This window comes from Uloborus diversus, chromosome 9, assembly GCF_026930045.1.
Source record: "Uloborus diversus isolate 005 chromosome 9, Udiv.v.3.1, whole genome shotgun sequence".
Taxonomy (NCBI): domain Eukaryota; kingdom Metazoa; phylum Arthropoda; class Arachnida; order Araneae; family Uloboridae; genus Uloborus; species Uloborus diversus.
This window is the reverse complement of record NC_072739.1, coordinates 81,614,423-81,633,910: the sequence shown is the minus strand read 5'-3', so window position 1 is coordinate 81,633,910 and position 19,488 is coordinate 81,614,423. Positions and strand designations below refer to the sequence as shown.

The 19,488-nt window shown below is 34.4% G+C and overlaps 1 protein-coding gene across 4 annotated transcripts in view; it reads left to right on the top strand.

Annotated features, from left to right (window-relative positions):
* The first annotated feature begins 647 nt into the window (after nt 1-647).
* Nucleotides 648-19,488, top strand: part of LOC129229325 (cellular tumor antigen p53-like) — a 78,255-nt gene continuing 59,414 nt past the window's right edge. The window contains exons 1-2 of one of the 4 annotated variants that reach the window (XM_054863615.1): nt 756-893; nt 15,947-16,334. In XM_054863615.1, the coding sequence (XP_054719590.1) occupies nt 16,293-16,334 (42 nt within the window). In that variant the 5' untranslated portion in view covers nt 756-893; nt 15,947-16,292. Of the gene's footprint in view, nt 894-13,411; nt 13,531-15,946; nt 16,335-19,488 lie in introns of those variants that run through there. The other 3 variants (XM_054863616.1, XM_054863612.1, XM_054863614.1) reach the window with 3 other exon arrangements.

Below are 19,488 nucleotides of genomic sequence, written 5' to 3'. Positions count from 1 at the left end.
GTTACCATTTTAAGCTGTTGATTGGTGGATTGGAGCACGTGATCATTAGTTGTCACGTGATTAACTAACTGGTCGCTCCGGTCGTGCTCGTCGAACGCAACCTTAACAAAAATTTTAAATATTACCGTCAAAATATCTGAGTTATTTATTGATTATTTAAAAATCTAGGATAGCATAGAAGTTTATTGATTACATCAGAAATAAAGTCTTATTCCTTAGGCTGCGTTCGACGATCTCAGCCGGTTATTAACCGCATCGTTCTATGATCAATCGGTTACCGTTTTAAGCTGTTGATTGGTTGTTTGAAGCCTGTGATCATTGGCTGTCACGTGATCAACCAACTGGTAGCTACCGCTCGAAAAGTTGAAAGAAAAGAGTTCTAGTCTTCTCCTCTCCTTAATATTGTGAATCATTTAATCAATCTATCCTGCAACTCTGCCTCGTAGGCTACGCTCGTTCTACTTTTGCCTTGTTTATCGAATTTTTTTTATTTTTGAAAACGTCAGTCTCTAGATAGATAGGTTTTTACACTTTGTAGGTTTATACACTTTACTCCCTGAAAAGGAGTGTGAAGTCTTTTCTCTATTATGATTATGTGAGGTGCCTGGCGTACGGTTTTGAAATTTTGTTCTCATATTTCTCTGTTATGCTGTGAGCAATTTATTATGTAACATTGGATGATGGCCAGTGTTGAATCTAAATCTAAAAGATATCGGGTTTGTTTCGTACCGCATTGCAAAACATCAACAGTTACTCGGCCATCTAAAAGATATTTTCCAGTACCTCGACCTTCCAAAGACCAAAAAGCTTCTGAAAGGTGGTTCAAAGCATGTAATAGAACAGGGATTTGTTCGCCCATGAGTAACTTTTGTTGCTGTGAAGATCATTTTGATGTACGTATAACTTTTAGTACTTTTCCCGTATAGGTACGTCACTTGGCTTTGCAACTAGTTTACTATAAAAACACAAGAGCCTTGTTTAATTCACAACACAAGAGCAGCTTCCATTTTCATAATTTTTTTTCATTTTACTAAGATACTGCTCGGTGCTCTTTTATGGATTTCCTTTTCTTGACTTTTAATTGTATGTGTGGAAAATTCACTCATACCTAATTGGCATGCTACCTTCTACGCTTTTTTAGTTGTTCAAACACATAATCTTTAGTTTTTTTTTAATTGTCAGAAACTTTCTTTTTTTCTTTCTATCTTCAAATTTTAGATGACACAATGCTCTTTGGTTTCATTATATTTCATTAACTTTTGCATTTAGAATGAAAAATTAGGAGACTATAAGACCCCATATTTCGTTAAAATGGACACAAGGAAAAATAATTTTTAGGTCCAAAAACATGTTTTACTATTCTCGCTCGATTGCTACTTATTTAATTGTTTTCCATTGTTACACTATAACGTGGTTTTCTAGTAAGCATGAGATGGAAGATGGTGGGGTAAGATAAGATGTGTAATATTTAGATTTTTTTAACCTCAAGAATGTTTGACATTTTAAATTTTTAAAAAGCTTAAAACAGTCAAGTATAATATTTTTAAAAAGTTCTGTTCATTTTTTCTCGCTATCTTCCATCATTCAAAGCTTATGTGAAAAACAAAGCATGAAAATTAGCTTAAGACTAAGTTTTTGCAGCCTATTTTCGACTTTCAGTATGTGAAATATGCCTGTAGGGATGGCAAAAATGTCTCTGCTTGTGCTTCTCATTAATAACTAGAACCAAAAAACTCAAATAATTTTCATCTAAGCAAACTTAAATAGTTATATAAAAGTTATTATACTTTAGTAGTTTAACTGCTTGCAATTTAGATTTTTCAAAAAGTGGATCCATTTTTAAGTACTGATAGGCAGGAGTTGAAAAATTTTTTTGATCAAGATACTTTCTCCAACAAAGCGAGTTGAAAGCTTAGGGTTTCTGTATATAGCAAGCCTGGTTAGTCACTGCGTGATAGGAACAAGGGGCCCTCAGGGGTGATATATATTGCACATATGAAGTGATAGGTTCTTGTTTCTTTCCATGCTTCATGCCTAGGTTACGTTACTGAAAGACAGCAACCCTATCCACTAGATCAGCGATCCTCAACCAGTAGTTCAGCCAACTAGCAGCGGTCCACAGACAGATTTTGACTGGTCCTCATACATTTTTGGTCATTCATGTTAAAAGAAATTTCTTAGCAAAGAACCAAAATAATAATAATAGCCTTTACATTTTTCATTAGTCTCAGCAGCTTTGTGATTTATTTTCAAAATTATTTGATTTCCTACAATAGTTTATTCAGAGCTTCCTCCGGGTTTAAAAAAAGGGCAGGGTTTTTTTTAAAAAAACTTTTTTGAGAAAATTGCATTTTTTCTAAACTAAAAGGTATGTTATCGCTTCAAATCATTAGTGGATATAGTCGTAGGATATATATACTGTTATTCCTGGGCTCAAACATCTTATTGTTGCAACAATAAAAACTTCGAAACATTCATAATTTACTTCCTAGCACAATTGAATAGTTTAGAATCATTTTAAAAAAAAATATAATAACTAATTCTTTCAGCTGTTACTAGCTGTAACTTAAAACTTTTTAATCCAAAAGTTGCTCTTGGAGTAACCACCGCCATAAGAAAACAAAAACCAATAAACAGCCAGTTTGAAAGCACTTGGTATTTATTTTCAATAGTTAAATCATTTGTTTTCAATTGAAATGTCCAAAATCATCTACATTTGGCTTTTACATGCTGAATTTGTCATATTTTTGCATTTCTTTGATGCCCCGTTTCACGCAAAATATTAGCGTTTTGCTGTAAATCTGCAGCAATCTTTTAGCATCTGATTTCGGTTTTCAATATTTCTCATTATGTTTTTAGTAGTACACAATACAAAGTATATTGAGCTAAAAAAACAATTGTATTTTTCGGACCAAAAAAATACTCATCTTGCGTATAATGCATAATCATAAAACAGAACATATTATTCACGAATTATGTGCAAAAACAACTGTTTCAACAAATAATCACGATTTAGATTATTATAGACTGAAATAAAATTAAAATAAAAAATGAATTTGCAGCGCAAAAAAAACGGGGGGGGGGGGGGGGATTCCAGATGTTGCCGGATTTTAGGCCGGTGAATTTGTGGCACTCCACTGCACCTGCTAAATTCTAATTCCAAACATAAAAGCACTGGTATTAAAAACTTGAATTTGAATGAAAGATTATAAAATGCAGGGCGAACTTTACATTTATCTGGCTGAAAGAGAAGAGTGAGAATTATCTTAAAAGACATGTCAATTGGACAAGGAAACACTTTCCTTTTCATGAAAGGAAAGTAGGAAAAATGATAGCCAGTATTATTCGCTGGAAACTAGTGTAAACAGCCCACCATTATTGAATAAATGGGGATGCAAACCCTGAGGCAAGGAGTATAAGGAAGTGATTATAGGAATTCAGCAGTGGCTTATCAGTAGCGTTCCCAAAGTGAAAGGCCCCTCGAAGCAGGGGCAGATTTAGAGGAAGGGCCATGGCCCCTCCCAAAACATTGTGATTGCAAGAACTTTTTAAGAAAAAGAAAATAATAATAACAAAGCTTAACTGATGAGTTTTACTTTAAAAGACTTTACTTTCCAAAATTTTGCACCATCGTTTACATTATTTCTTCATTCCAACTTTAGACACTTGGACGATCTAAGTTACACCTGTTGCTCACGACACCAAACAGAGCCTAAATTTGCGTTTTTTTGGCTCTAATTTTGAAACTTTTCCCCCTTTATCACATGTTCTTCCACAAATGTTATGAAAAGTAATTAAAAATTGCAGTTTAGGACATCAACTTGGAAATTTTTCCAACGGAGATTAGTTTACCCAGCCCTCATCCCTTAACTTGCCTAAAAGCGGCTTAAATGGTGTTTTTTGGAGCTTTGATTACAAACAATTTCCTGATAGGAGCCTTCCCTCGTTAATAGCTTTGATGCTAGCTTTAAAATGAGATTTTTGAAGGGTCATGAATCTTCCATCCCTTTCCCTAATATGTCCAAATATAACTTAAAATTGGATTTTTAGTCTCAATGGCAAAATATTTTCAGGCACCCTTACTCTCCTTTTAATATCAGCAAACATCGGCTAAAGAGGCATTCTTAGGCTCGAGAGTAGAAGAGATTTAAGAGCACCTATACATCTCTCCTAACTTCTCATGTAACGGCCGAATATTTCGATTTCTAAGCTTGATTTTTCCAAAGTATTTTAGGGTCATCACCCTTACTTTTCTTCTCACATCATAAAAAATAGCCTAAATGCATTTTTAGAACCCTAAATTTCAAAAATTGCTCGGAAATTTCAATTTCGAAATATTTTTAAGAGAGATTCCTTAATTCACTCCCTCACCTAACGTTTCTAAAGATAGCATAAACTCAGTTTTTAAAACGTCATTTTAATAAAATTTCTGGAGAGTGCTCCAAAATTTCGAGTGGCCCCTCCCAAAATGATCGTCTAGATTCGCCACTGCCTCGAAGCACATTGTTTAGTTTCTACAATGCCCAGGCCACTTTTTATCCTTTGTGGCAACTAATAATGGAAGGCATGCTGTTCTCAATGGCAATCCAAGTTAGATGATAAAAAAGATTTGTTTGAAAGATGATTAAATAAAAAAATGAAAGAAGCTACTTTTTTATATTTTATGTAATTTAGTATCCAACTTCAATGATTTGAAAAATAATTATTTTTTTTCCCTTGTTAAATATTAAAATTATAACATTAATGATGGGGTTGTTACATTTTCCGATCTTTTTCTTTCCATGTAGAGTAGGAATGAAAATAGTTGTTTAGGAAAACTTTAGATCAGTACAACTTTAATTGTTTTATTAATTTTAAGCTTTATAGTCAAGTGGACATTAAAAATCACAGCATTGTTACACTCCCTAGATAAAGGTCAAGACTCATGGTCACCACTAGCAACCTAGTTTGAGAAAATGGCAACCTGCAAAAAATTCTTCAGTCGCCAACTTTTTTTCCCCCTTTTAGTTCCCAAGAAAAAAATTCATGGGGTCAACTGGAATTACACATCTAACTCAACAGGAGGGAATACAATTTGTCGCTTTGGTTGTATGCTTGGAACTGCCATCTCCTTAAAGAGGGAGAAGACCTCATAGAATTTACAACTTTGGGGACTAAGCAGTGGATTAATGAAATCAAGTTTCCCCATTCTTCTCTATGCTCTAGGTAACTCTTTCGCCACAAAAGAACGAACCTCGTGATTAACAGCTAACTAATTAACAATATCAAATGAGGAAGATCAAAGTTGACAAACAAGTTCATAAGTTTCCAAAAGAACTGGCTAATTGGATGTTTATTTAACTGCAAACTAATAAAAATAACACAATGTGCTGAAAATCTTTTTTTTTTTTTTTGACTGTTACAAATAATGTTCTTGAAAAATGAAAGTTTTTATACAGTCAAACCTCGTTAACACAAGCACCAAAATATTTCGCGTTAACCGATTTCCATGTTTACCGGATTTTATGTAAGCAGGCAATTGTTTTTGTTCTTGTGTCTCAGAAAATATAGGAACCAAGTACTTTTGTACAAAAATTTACACCCAAGCATTTATGTTTATAATTTAAGTAAGAAACACAAGTAATTCGAAACAGAGGCAATGGCTATTCAGACTAGTTCTCTATGATGGTGCATTTTCAAACATCTGATTTTTCCTTGATCTCAAGACTGAATTTTCGCTGCAATGTTGACGGATAAAAAAAACACTTTATTGCTTTTAGACCTTAAACCTCTACATGGGCAGAACAAGTGTCCAGAATTAGACATTTTTTTTCTTTTCACGATGAAATATTACATCTAGGTTTGTCAGCCACTTGTCGAGTATTTCACTGTTCATCCAAGCTTTTTTACTGTAAGCATCTAGTCTACAGCTAAACTTAGTACTTTCTTGAACAACGTGGTTTTCCTGATTTTCCTACACAAGGTAAGGAATTTTCTCGCTGCCATCCATGTCGCTTGCATTTAAATGCAGATCTTTCGACTTTCGAAAGTAATTTCTTGTAAAATATGAGGATTTTCTTTTTTCTTTTCCCTTTTTTCTTCAAGAACTTAAAATTTTCTCCGTCTTGTGCGAAATTTCGTCTAAATCCTCTTCATGTTTAGTGATTGATTTAACAATAATTTGTAGCTTTATATGAGAGGGAATGGCATTTATTTCGCTCTAAGTGAAAATTCGCGTTAAGCGAGTTCGTGTAAACGGGGTTTGGCTGTACTTAATATTATATCTTCTCCTCATTGCTTTGGACGCTAATGTGCTAAAAATTATATTCAATTCATCTGTTGTAGTTTCATGAGGATTTTATTTTATAGTTATTTTTATTCGACAGAGTCAAAAAATGTTAACTTAGTTTTTGACGTAGTCGCTATATTTGATCATACACAAGATGAGATTAGACGGAGTTCCAAAAGCAGAAATTGATGACTTTATCTCAACGCAAACTTAAAAAAAAATAATAAAATGTAGCATAAATTGGACCTCAAGATTCAGAAAATTTTCAAGTGGCCAATGGCCACTAGACTCAAAAAACTTGGTGGCCACCAGTTTTACCAGTTTTGTTTTGAAAACAGCGCTCTGTTAGGAGAATGGGGTGGAGGGATTTAAATTTGTATTTTTTATTTTAAATTCTTGATGGGAACTAACAAATATTATGAAAGTGATGCTTAAGGAATGTTAAAAAGAAATATAAAGTATATTAATCATGGAAATATACGAGGTATTGGGTGAAGGTTGAGGGCTCCTGAAGCAAATGGTTCATTCCACCCATTTTAAAGTTCCATAAGAAAAAAAAATCATTACTAAAAATTAAGTAGTGTACACAATACTATGGTCCCACAGTGGAAATAAAAAATGAAAAGAATCCCCCCCCCCCTCCAAAAAAATAAAAAAGTAACAAGTTCCTTTAAAATCTTTTTGTAAATCGCTGCAAATGCCATGGCAGTAAAAATCAACATGCAGTTCTCAGATAACTAGTTTAATGAAAGGAATTTAAAAAATATTAGACAAACATCTAAATTTGAATTTCTTCAATAATTAAAATTGTTTTTTTTCCCTAAAAATAATTAACTACAACCCCCCTCCCCCCCCCCCCAAGAACCTCTTCAGTAACATACAATTTGGCATTTACCAAGAAAATATCCCCCCCCCCCCCAAAAAAAAAACATTTTGCATTAGAACTAAGAGTATGACCAAACATGGCGACTACGTTTCATACACAGCCGCCATGTTAGGATGATTATGAAGGGAAAACAATGGAAGGACTGGCTATTATTTTAATCTGATGCGATTGAGGACTAAAAAATTGCAACTGTTATTCAAATAAATAGAAACCAGCCCCCATTGTTTGAACGATTTTCAATGGAACGTATTCATAATCGATCTCGAGTACTAGCGTCCACATCATAGCAGAAATATAGGATATATTTTATATAAATATAGTTTTTTTTCTTTCTGTTTTTAATGATGTATAGGACTTTTATGAATTTTTTTTCATTAAAAAACAGTATTTATGGGACAAAATGGAACACTGATTATGGCAAAGAAATGATAAAAAAGAGTAGGGTACGGTCAAAAACAAGTTTTAAACTAATTGATTTGTTTTCCTATTTGGACGATTTTCAGAATGAAGGCGGTTTCAGTTAATTGGGAATCAAATAGTATCAGAACAACCTTTAACATGTTATGTAAAAACATACATTATGGTGTTTCTTTTTTTTTGAAAAGAGCCACAATTTTAATAATATTTTCATGCTCTCAGCACAAGATTTAAATACAAAACATATAACTGTTTCAGAAAAATAAGTCGAAAAACGTAATACCATATTTTTCTGTGTATTATCCGTGGGCTGCCTATTATCCACAGGTCCTACAATCGACCTGAAGAACTGCGGCGGAGTATAATACGATGTAAAAAAATAAAGTTTGAATTCAATATACCATTTGAGCAACTAAACTAAAAATGAAAAGGTAATTTCTTTGAAGGCATAATCAAAATTTATCTGAAATATAATCTAAAATATAGTGATTTCTTCTTGAAATCATGATTATAGTACGCTTCTTACTTGGGACACAAGACAAAGGAGCAAACGTTCTAATCTTGTGCAAATGGCTTCCCCCTTCACTGTATTCTTGTTTCTTTTACATGGCCTGAATTGCGTAAGAGTAACATTCAAGCAATGTAAAATAACCAACATGCAGACAGGCAGCAAGAAAGAACATGCAAGCTTTGTAATATAAACAACATTCAATCAGCATACGGTCATTGAGGATCAATGCGTTGGTGTTAAGGGGGGAAAAAATCACTAACAATCACCTCATAAACTTGCCTTTTTTAATAGATAAACTGCGGATTATACGCTGGAAAATACTAGATTGACTTACCTCTCATCATTTTGCTGACAACATGGTTTATTGCTTACGTCTTTGTCTACAAAAAACAAAGATATTTTCCAGTTGAAAATCATTGTCTGTGAATTTTCTTTTTTTTGCTCACCATTATTCTTTCTTTTAATGCATCAATCTAAAAGAAAAAAATATTCTTTCCCATGAAAAAATGAACTCCACAAAACAAGGCGTAAGGCAGAATTGTTGTGAAAGACGCAAAAAGGTACTTACTCCGAGGTCCACTGCCGTGGCTACCCACTCTCTTTTTTGTATTTCCAGGTCAAAAATAATCTCTCCCGATTCCCCCCCCCCACAGCTTTTTTTCTGGAGGATTACAGGTAGATTGTCTGTTAAAAGGAAATACGAGATGTTGGCGCCTGCTGCCCCCCCCCCCATTCCACTTTTTTTTTCGCAGCTTTTCCCCTTTCTTTGCTAAGAGGCAGTGTTATTTTCCAGGCGTTCTTACAAAGCAATTTATTGTATTTCTTTCTGCAGCCTTATTGTACTGATGCATCTCTGGAGTGGTGTGGAATTCTTTTCTTGGGATCCAAAATAAAAATAACCCCCAAAAAGAGTTGGTGACTGTAGAAATTTTTTTGGACTCGCCCAGAGGCGTAGCTAGACCCGACTTTCGGGGGGGGGGGTCTTCTTTTATATATATATATATATATATATATTTATATATATGTGTGTGTGTGTGTGTAAAGTTTTTTAGTATTGAAAAAAAATAAGAGGGAGGTGAATCTTACATACTTTAGAATGGGGTGCCCCAATTCCGATACTTGTGTCAAACAAAACAAAAGCAAAAGAATTTTTTTTTTTTTTAATGTTATGGAAAATTTAACTTTTTTTTCTTTTCCCTCCATTTAATTTAAAGTGAAATTTTCTAGCAACGTCCTGTCAAAACCAGTCTATCCAAATGAGGGGGAAATCAAACATCTGATCAGCGTGTTCCGTTCATTTCAGAGTGACTGCTTAATTTAGATGCTAACACACATCTACAAAAGCTGGCATCCCGGAAAGCTAATAGATACTTCCATTTCCACCTGTAAACTGGATGTTTGACTTTCAATCTCATCGGTGGTCAGACTATAAAGACTTATTTTTACTAACTTGGTTTGCACTAAAAGTATGAAATAAAAAAGACTGCTTGAATTATAACCTGCAAAAAATGAAATTGCTTTTCATATCCTTATATTTATATGTTACTTTTTATGTATTTACATTTATGTTAATTTTAAAGCAGTTAATAAAATTTGAATAAAAAAAGTTAGGGAAGAAATATAGGCGGTAGAAAGTTATTCGCTCAAATGCATACCATCTGTTCTCCTCTCAAGTCTTTATTTTTAATTTTATTAGCTCTTTAGAATTTACATAAATATCTATTTGAAAGAGCAACAGCAATTTTTGGGTATTATAAACAGAAGTCTTTTTTATTTTCTACTTTTTAATCCGAACCAAGCTAATAGAAATAATCTAGATTCATTTCGTTTTTAACTATTTTATTCATGTAATGCAATGCAGTTTTTCTTTTGAATTAAAATAAAATTACCTTCAGAAGGGTCCGATGGGACTAATGCTGCTTTGCAGACTGTACTTCGTTTTCTTCAGACGACGTTAACTTTCTCTTTTTAGAGCAATCCTTTTCGTCATTTTAATTTTTTTCTTTGGGTTTAAAAAAAGCTTGTTATCGGCTTTGCTCGCTCCATTATGCAACAACTTTCACTTAGAATGTACTATTTTAAACAGACTGTACGTTTCCAAAAGAATACGCAGTAAATACTGGCTGAAAAATCAATGTGATTGCAATGGATACTCTGGTTAGCAATGGTAGTTTTGACTATGACCTATGACACACACGAGACAAGACCAACAAAAACCTCTATCGTCTCGAATTCCAGTTATGCTATCATTTTCGGATTCGAAGCCCAATGATCTTTAAAGCAGCAAACAAAAACATTTTCTTTAACTCAGAAACAGAGGAATTGTCTTCAAGAGCAGAGGAGGCAGTGGAAAAAAGGGAGAAATGCATCCCACGAATGGAAGAGTAAAGGGGTGAAATTCACAGGTTTGACATGCAAGATGAACATTTCAAATTCATGGTTAAAGGTCATTCAAGTTAAAAGCCATTTCGCTTTGTTATCTGGATTAGTACTGTTCTTTGGTTGCTCTCTTTCTTAAAATTGTGATTCCTTAGAAAACCGAAATGATAAGAGTGAAAAAAAAGTATAAGTTTCTTTCAAGTGATGAAAAAAGGAAAATCATAGAATACTGGCTAAGTTAGATTTGCAGCAATTGCTAACCTCAAAAGGATAAATAATGAATCCAAAAAAAAAAAAAATCCGAGATCAAAAAGCAATGAAAGACTTTTTCTTGAAAAAGATATGCTTAAAGTTTCTTTTACTGTCAAAATGATTCCTTAAACTCACAGTAAAGCACTTAATAATGTAATAATAGAATAAATACCTAACAAAACTGATAAAGAGGAATTTTAATCAAGAGCCCGTATTGCCTTTAGTATTGATTTCAAATTTTCACCATCATATTTCCAATTTCTATAGAAAGTTTCTTAAAGAGCCCCCGTATTTCAAAACCTCTTTATCTCGATTTTTTTCTTTAATGTGAAATTCAAAATATACAGATTCGATTGTATGCAATATTCCCACTGCGCGGCTCATAAAATTAAACATATTTAACAATTTGCAGAATCTATGACAAAGAAAGGCTGCATATACGTGGATTTAAAAAATCAATCTCATTTCTAAAGCTAAGTGTCAAATTTCACTCAATTATCGAAAAATTGTCTCAGCAGAGGGAGGCGTCTTTATGCTTGAGGGTCACACATGGAGCAGATTTTCAATGGCATTGGGAGGGGGGGGGGGGACGAAGTGAATTTTTGACCTTTGTTACTTAGAAAAAAAGTTTTGATTTTTTTTCTTTTTCTTCTTTTTTTTTCTTTCTCTTCCCACTTCTTTTTCTCTTCGTTTTTTTTTTTCTTTTTTTTTTGAGACTAACGTTTCGGGGGGGTTTTGTCCCCAAAACCCCCCTTCTTAGCTACGCCCCTGGAGTCGCCAATTTTGAAAACTGAGTCACAATGTGGCTAGTGGCAACCTTAAATCTTGACCTTTAGCATAAACCGGGGGGGGGGAGGGTTGGCTTATTATTATTTTTTTTTTAAGTAAAAATTAATCTGAAAATTTATTTTATTTTCATTGCTTGTGTTAAGCTAATGCACTAATAACTATGCCTATTTCATCTAAAATGCAGTTTCTCAGTGGCATTTCCTTTATTTCCGAGGTCTGATCAAAAGCATTTAACAATTATTCTAACTTATCACCTTCAAAGTACTCCCCTCTGGAGGAAATACACTTCTCCCACCGGTGTTTCCACTGTCCTATGCACCTGGAAAACTCTTCTTCGGGGATGCTGTTGAGCTGCTCCCACGTTTTTCCTTTAATCTCTTCTATCGTCTGAAATCGCTGTCCTTTCATCGGGTACTTAAGCTTGGGGCCAGAAGTCGCAGGGGGCCAGATCAGGTGAATAGGGGGGCTGGGGAAGGGTTGTCATGTTGTTTTTGGCCAAAAAATCGCGGATGAGGAGGGCGGTGTGACAGAGCGCGTTGTCATGGTGGAGAAACCACTTGCCTGTCGCCCACAATTCAGGCCTCTTCTGCCTAATTTTTTGACGCAAAGTTCTCAGGGTGTCAAGGTAGCGAAATCTGTTGACTGTTTCACCTTGTGCGAGGAATTCATGATGGATCACACCTTTCGAATCAAAGAAAACAGTGATCATCACTTTGACGTTCGATCTCACCTGACGAGCTTTTTTGGGTCTTGGTGAGCCTTTTGACTTCCACTGGGACGACTGCACCTTCGTTTCCACGTCGTAGCCATAAACCCAACTCTCGTCACCTGTGATGATGGTTTTCAAGAAGTTTTCGTCGGAACTGGCCATTTGCAAGAGCTCCTGACAAACCTCCAGGCGGTGGGCTTTTTGATCCTCTGTCATCAGACATGGAACGAATTTGGCTGCAACCCTTCTCATCTCCAATTTTTCGGTCAGGATCTCCTGACATGACCCAAATGAGATGTGGCACTCCTCTGCCATCTCTCAAATCGTTAAACGTCGATTGGAACGCACTAGGGCATTCACTTTGGCCACTTGAGCATCGTTAGTTGAAGTTGAAGGCCTTCCTGAATGAGGGTCATCTGTCGTTGAAGTTCTGCCTTCCTTGAACCGTTTGAACCACTCATGACACCGTGAACGACTCATCACTTCATCACCGAAAGCGTCCTGAAGCATTTGGAAAGTTTCCACAAATGATTTGCCCAATTTCACGCAAAATTTGACTCAAACACGATGCTCTACTTTCCTATCCATTACGAAAAAGTTAGAAACAAAGAAGTGGCTTCAGTGAAACAGCTGTAACTTCCGTTTGGAGAAGGTTATCAATGTTATGAAACAACAGCTGTGCTCGGGAAGACTTACTCTAAACAATGCTGCCAACCGGAAGTCTCTAGCACTCTCTGTTCCCGCACAATTTCAAAAGTCCTGCAACTTTTCGATCAGATCTCGTATTTATTCATCGATTTTCTGGAAAAAAATTCAACAATCTATTTTGACTTAATTTTCAACAATACATGTTAATGTAAAAAATATAGGCATTAAATAATTCTCTTTTGGAATGTGCAAAGTTCTTATATAAACTAATTTTTTTTCTGAAACTAAATAGAAACTATCCTCCACCGCATTTTGTACTTCAAAACTCGTTGCCACTTGTGGCCACGAAGTTTTCTGGATATAGTGACCACTGACCACTTATGAAATTTCTGAGTCTTGACCTTTATCCCTAGATCACATTGCTGCCAGGTGCTACTTTGAATAATAGAAGAAAATTCATAGTACATTAGATAATGGCTACTGGCGTGAAAAAAAAATATTCTAAGTACTGCTTTGTACCTCATTGCACTTCATCTACAGTTCAGACGCCAAACAAGAGATTTCTGACTGTACCAACAGGAGAAGAAATAAGAAAGAAATGGTTCATAGCGTGTCACAGGGAAATGGGCTCTGTTTCAAGCAGTACGTTCTGCTGCGAAGACCATTTTAATGTAAGTAACCTCAGATAGAAATTATCCATTTTTATGAAACATCAAAAGGATTCTAATTACAAACAGAGAATAAAAATTAAAATCAAATGGTTTTTTGAAAAAATCATTGATATATATTTTTTCATAAGCTCTTAAACCCATTTCTGTATCTGTCCCCAGAAGGGTGTCCCTCAATGCAACCCCCCTCCCCCCCCCCAATGACAATTCTGCTTTTGAGTATGTAAATACAATCAACTCTCAATAACACTAAGTCTGAAGGGACCGGCTAAAACGTTTGAGTTATGAGAAGTTTCCACGACAGTCTGAAAAGTTTGAGACCCAAGGAAAACTTCGAGATGAAGGAATATTTGAGTTATTGAGATCCGACCATGTAATCAAACATATTTGAGAAAATTGTCAGAATGGAAGAGCCATATTTTCAGGAATAAGCACTGCACCTGCTGTAAGCACCTCATCGTAATTTATTCTCAAAGAAAACAAATTTTTAATTTAAGCGCCCCCACCTTCCATAAGCACACATACTACATTAAACAACTTGAAAGCACAATCAGTAGTAAAGAAAACTGGATTAAATGTAAATGAGAAATATTTTTTTTTGTTTCTCATTAGCATTTTTAATTAACAATAATGAAATATTTTTTAAAATCCCCATTTTGCACTTTTTGCCTTCGGCATCCCTTGATTGGCTTTTGATAGTTAATTTATCCGATTTCCAGCGGCAAATGCACCTCTCATCAATTCCAAACTCTGTGGCAGCAAGACAATTTCCAATTGCTTCTGCCTTTATTACCTTAAACTTAAAGGCTGCATTATGACTTTTCAATCACTTAGGAACCATTTCAAAAGCAACTCTGAAAAAAATCCGTGAAAAAGATAAGCCAAGAACGCACGAATGACAGCAAAAGATGCAACAAGACGATGTGAGTGAGTACTAAAATTAGAGCTGGGAGACAAGTTTTCAATTAGGTTGCTTCACCCGGCAACCCACTTTTGTAAGGGAGGGTGGTAAATTCCCTTTACGAAACTGGACATCCATCCCCCTCCCTTACAAGTACTTTTGCTGCCTCCTCTCCCTGACCCCTTTGCTCAGATGCGATAAGACTTTTTCTCTCACGTGGATCAGCTTTTCTCTCCTCAGTGAAACAAGTGCAATCGCTGACTCACCTTCCCTCCCCCTTCTTTACTTTACTTGTCGCCCAAGGTCAAAGGATTTCCTGGCCCCTTCCCCCCGACGCGATAAGGCTTGCTCGCCCACAAAGATCAGCGTTTCTCTCCTTAGTGAAACACGTGCAATCGCTGACTCACCTTCCCTCCCCTTTCTTTGCTTTATTTGTCGCCCGAGGTCAAAGGATTTTCTGACCCCTTCGCTCCGACGCGGTAAGGCTTGCTCGCCCACAAGGATCAGCGTTTCTCTCCTCAGTGAAATTTGTGCAATCTCTGACTCACCTTCCCTCCCCCTTTTTTGCTTTATTTGTCGCCGAAGGTCTAAGGATTTCGCAAAATGAAGGGAAACGATGTAGTGCCATTTATTAGCTGCATTTTTAACTTTTTTTAAACTTAGAGCTTTTTTTAAAACTTGAAAATAAAAATTAAATATACACTGTATCCTCCGCATCCGTTATATGTGCCACGCCGCCAATTTTATTTCTTGTATGTGCCGTGGCGCTTATTCCCGAAAATACGGTATTGATATTTTTCATAATCTCTTAAATCCATTCTCAGTGTCACCCCACTCCCCCAGAGAGGTGTCACTGGGACAGTCGGACAGTCCCTTTGAAAATAACTTAACTAATATAAACCTTTGATAATAACTTAACTTTGAAAAGTACAAAAAGAAAGAAACTTTTTGTGCTCCAGTCTGAAAACTGCTTCATTTTCCTTCTTCTAAAAGGAAGTAGCAAACCTTTCCTGATCTTTCCCCAGAAGTAGAGGCCCGACCTATGCGCAAATTGACTTGTAAGTGAGTGTATGGGTGATTTTCTCAGTATGTTAACTTTTGCCATAAGTAAGCAGGTTAAATTCATCTCATAATTAACTTAGACGGAGTGGTCTGAAAGTGGCCAAACCTCCTCTTTATTTTCAACTTTATGTTATTTATGGTTGAATGTTAAATACAGTTACTTTGAAGTCTTAAGAGTCATAAATATCGGCAGAGCACCACCTATAACGTAACACAAATGAAAGATACAGCATTGAATGCTAAAGTTAACAAATTAAGAAAACAACCCACATGCGTACAAATGAATAAATAAATTTAAGAAGAAACTTTTTTTCATTTTACATTGTAAATATGAAAACCATATATGATTTGAAGAGAAGAAAAAAAAATTGTACTGTATTTCTCTCTCAATATTGAAAATTTTTGCATTAATGATAGGTTTTTTTTTTTCCTTTTTTAATCTTTTTTCCCATGTAGAATAGAGTGAAAAAAGTTGTTTGAGAAAACCTGAAATAGCTGCAACTTTATTTTTTAATTAATTTTAAAAGTCAAGCACACGGGTATTCAGAATTTCAGTGCTGTGCATGTAACATCATATGGCGTGTGTCCTATATTACACTGCTCTTGGGTGCTACATTGAGAAATAGAGGAAAATTGATAGTATATTAGATAATGGCTACTGGAGTCAAAAAAAAAAAATTATCGATGCTTTGTGCCCCATTGCACATCAACTTCAGTTCAGACACCAAACAAAAGATTTCTGTGTGTACCAAGAAGAGGAGAAGATATAAGAAAGAAATGGTTCAAACTGTGTCAGCACGAAATGGTTACAACCAAAAAGTACTGCTGTGAAGACCATTTTGATGTAAGTAATCTTTTGCATTGTATGATAAACATAAATAGAAAAACTTAAGAATCTCTCCCCAATTCATAAATAATGTATTAACCTGCAGCAAAAGAAAGCATTAAAGAGTGCAGTAAGTTGTGACTTCACAATTCATAATCCCTATATCCCTGTGATTTAGTAGGTAATCATTTGAAAGATACGTATAAAAAAAATCTAATTACAAATAACAGGGGTAGGGATTGCAGTACCGGACCAAATATACAATACCCGTATTCGTTATTTTTAAAATTATTAATACTGTTATACTGCAGTATTAATAGTGTTATTTGGAGTTTCCCAATAAGTGATCAAACAAATATTGTTTCTTTGGCATATTTCATATGTGTTGCAAAAAGCTCATTATTTAAGGAAATTAAGTGGGAACAAATATAGTATGAAGGAACAAATGGGTCATTCTCCAAAATCCTAACAATATTATGTCCCGGGAGCCTAACACATGGATTGTTGACCTTCTTTTTTTTTGTAATAATTTAAAAAAAACTTTTCTGGTGTTATTCTTTTTTTATAAAAATAATAACTGGTTTATTTTTTCCTACAACATTTTTTGAATAACCAGAAAGTCACTCTTTTGGTGTGTTCCAATTCGTTCCTCAAATTGCTTGTTTGGAAGAAGAGTGCCACAATACGAAATTTTTATTTTTCTCTTTTTTTCGCTTAAAGGGCTTCAAATAACGTTATCTTCTTTGGAAAATACTGACAGTTTTTTGTTTTAATATTAACAACTGGAGAGCACAGCAAACTTACTTTTCTTAATGCAAATTGCCTGAAAAATTCAACTTCAAACGCTTCTGTAAAATTTCAGTTCTTCATATTGAGGCGCTCTTCTTCCAAATGAGTGAAATGTACTTAAATTATTTTTAAATTGCATATTGATGTTTCACAAATTTAATCTGTAGTACTAATATGTGCATACTTAAAGGTGTCAAATAGCATTTTTTAAATAAATTTAATTATTTAAATAATCAAGGGCACATCATTTTAAAGTTTGTCCCCGTGCTTTCATGTCATTCTCCTGTCCTAGGAATGAGTTCAATTGTATTATAGATAAAAAAAACAGAATTTCTTATCTGTTGTACTTCAATATACTGTTTATTATCACTGTTTTGGATTCCTTGAGTATTATATTTTGTTAATATGATTTGTCTGCTGTTCTGACTAAAATTTTGAAATTCAAAAAAAGGTATGTAACATTATTGCTGTCATTCTCTTGGGCAACATTTTTGTTTTAAATAAAATAAAGAAATTAATAGTACTCACAGTGTGTAGTTGAATTAAAAAGGTTACAATATAAAAATAACATTCTTTACCTGAATTATGATCCCGGGCTTATGTAACAGGCAAACTGCAAGAAAAATGTCATTCTACTGATGCAAAAAGAAGTCACTCACCTAGCATTATTTATGATGCAGTGGTATTACATTTACTGGAATAGAATTTATTAGAGACGTACCGAGTAGCACTTTGGCCGAGTAGCCGAGTACCGAGTACTCGGCCTTTTACTACTCGGCCGAGTACCGAGTTACCGAGTAACTCGGCCTTTCACTACTCGGCCGAGTTTCCCAGTACCAATTATGTTGAAAGGAGGACTACCGACACACACCAATGAATTTTGAACTTATTGAAATAGTAGTATAGACCTCCTTGTCCATATAATAGTTTTTAAACTAAATTCCTGTTGAAATTTAACTACAAAATTTTGCAAAAATAATATTTTTTAAACTAAAAATAAATAAATAAAAGGTATGACTTATCAAATTGGAATTAAAACAAATTATACAAATTTATTCATTATAGGTCTAGTTCACTAAACACAAATAATTTTTAAAAGCAAAAAAAAACAAATGTGCTGGAACACTGCAGACACGTTTTTCTGTGTTACAGGGATCGTCTTTTCAGGGCATAACATGTGAACTAAAGAATGTAAAGGCATACGACAAAAAATTCGACTTTTGCCGGATGCCTTTAAATCAACGAGCTCACATTTTATGCATTGAAAAAGAAATTCCTCGTAACGCCAAAACACGTGCCTGCAGTGATCCTGCACTGTGCTTCTAACGTTGTTTTATTTCCTTTTATTTTTAAAGCTAAGGTACTTTTATATATCTTATAACTAATTTTAGTTTGTAGCAAAAATTCCATATTTGCACAATTTTTAACAAAAAAGTTTTATTAACTTTCGAGACATTCGAGCCAAGATTTACTCCATTGAAGTATTTCAAACTTCATTATTCTCAAAATTTAAATTTGAATTGTAAATGTTTGCAGAAAATTATATATGCTTGAGTTTTTTTTGTAAATTTTAATACATTCAATTTTTTGCAACTACTCGGTATTGGCCGAGTATCTGATCAAAATTCGGCCGAGTACCGAGTACTCGGCATATTGGCCGAGTAGGCCGAGTACCGAGTAGTTACCGAGTACTCGGTACGTCTCTAGAATTTATTTCTAAAACATGAGTTAGAAAATAGGATAATTATTTTTTTAAGCGGAATTTAGCAAACAATAAATTAAAAATGTAGCAGTATAACAATTCTATTTATTTAATATTTTTTCTTGTTTCCTTGTTCAGACGAATCTTTCAAAAAGAGATTTGTTGGTTGTCATAATAATAGCAATAAGGTGTCAATTGAATAATATTGTATGAAAGGCAACAGATATAGATGAAGTTTGGAATTATGAAAATGGCTAGTTAGAGATAGAAGAATTGTATGTTAAATAAAGATGCATTACTATTTATAATTAAGTGCATTTTCGAATATTCATTTATTGTACGTACAGTACAAATGGCGATGAGGTAAAAAAGATTAGTATGCTACATCAAGAATTTTCATCGTAAAATTGGTAAGAGATTTCTTTTGCATTAAATTTCCGAGAAAGACGTCGGAAAGAGAATCATAGCCGTGATGTTATGGCTTCTGGTGAAATAAGTAAAACTTATCGCTCGCATACTGGTAAAATGCCTTCTTATGACGAAAAAGACAATTTCAATGAATATTTACTTCAAGTTGATTTCTATTTTGAAGCAAATAGAATTACTGATGATAATGATAAAAGGGCAACTTTTTATTAACTTGTATCGGGGAAAAAAGTATTATCCGTTTTGAGAAACCTG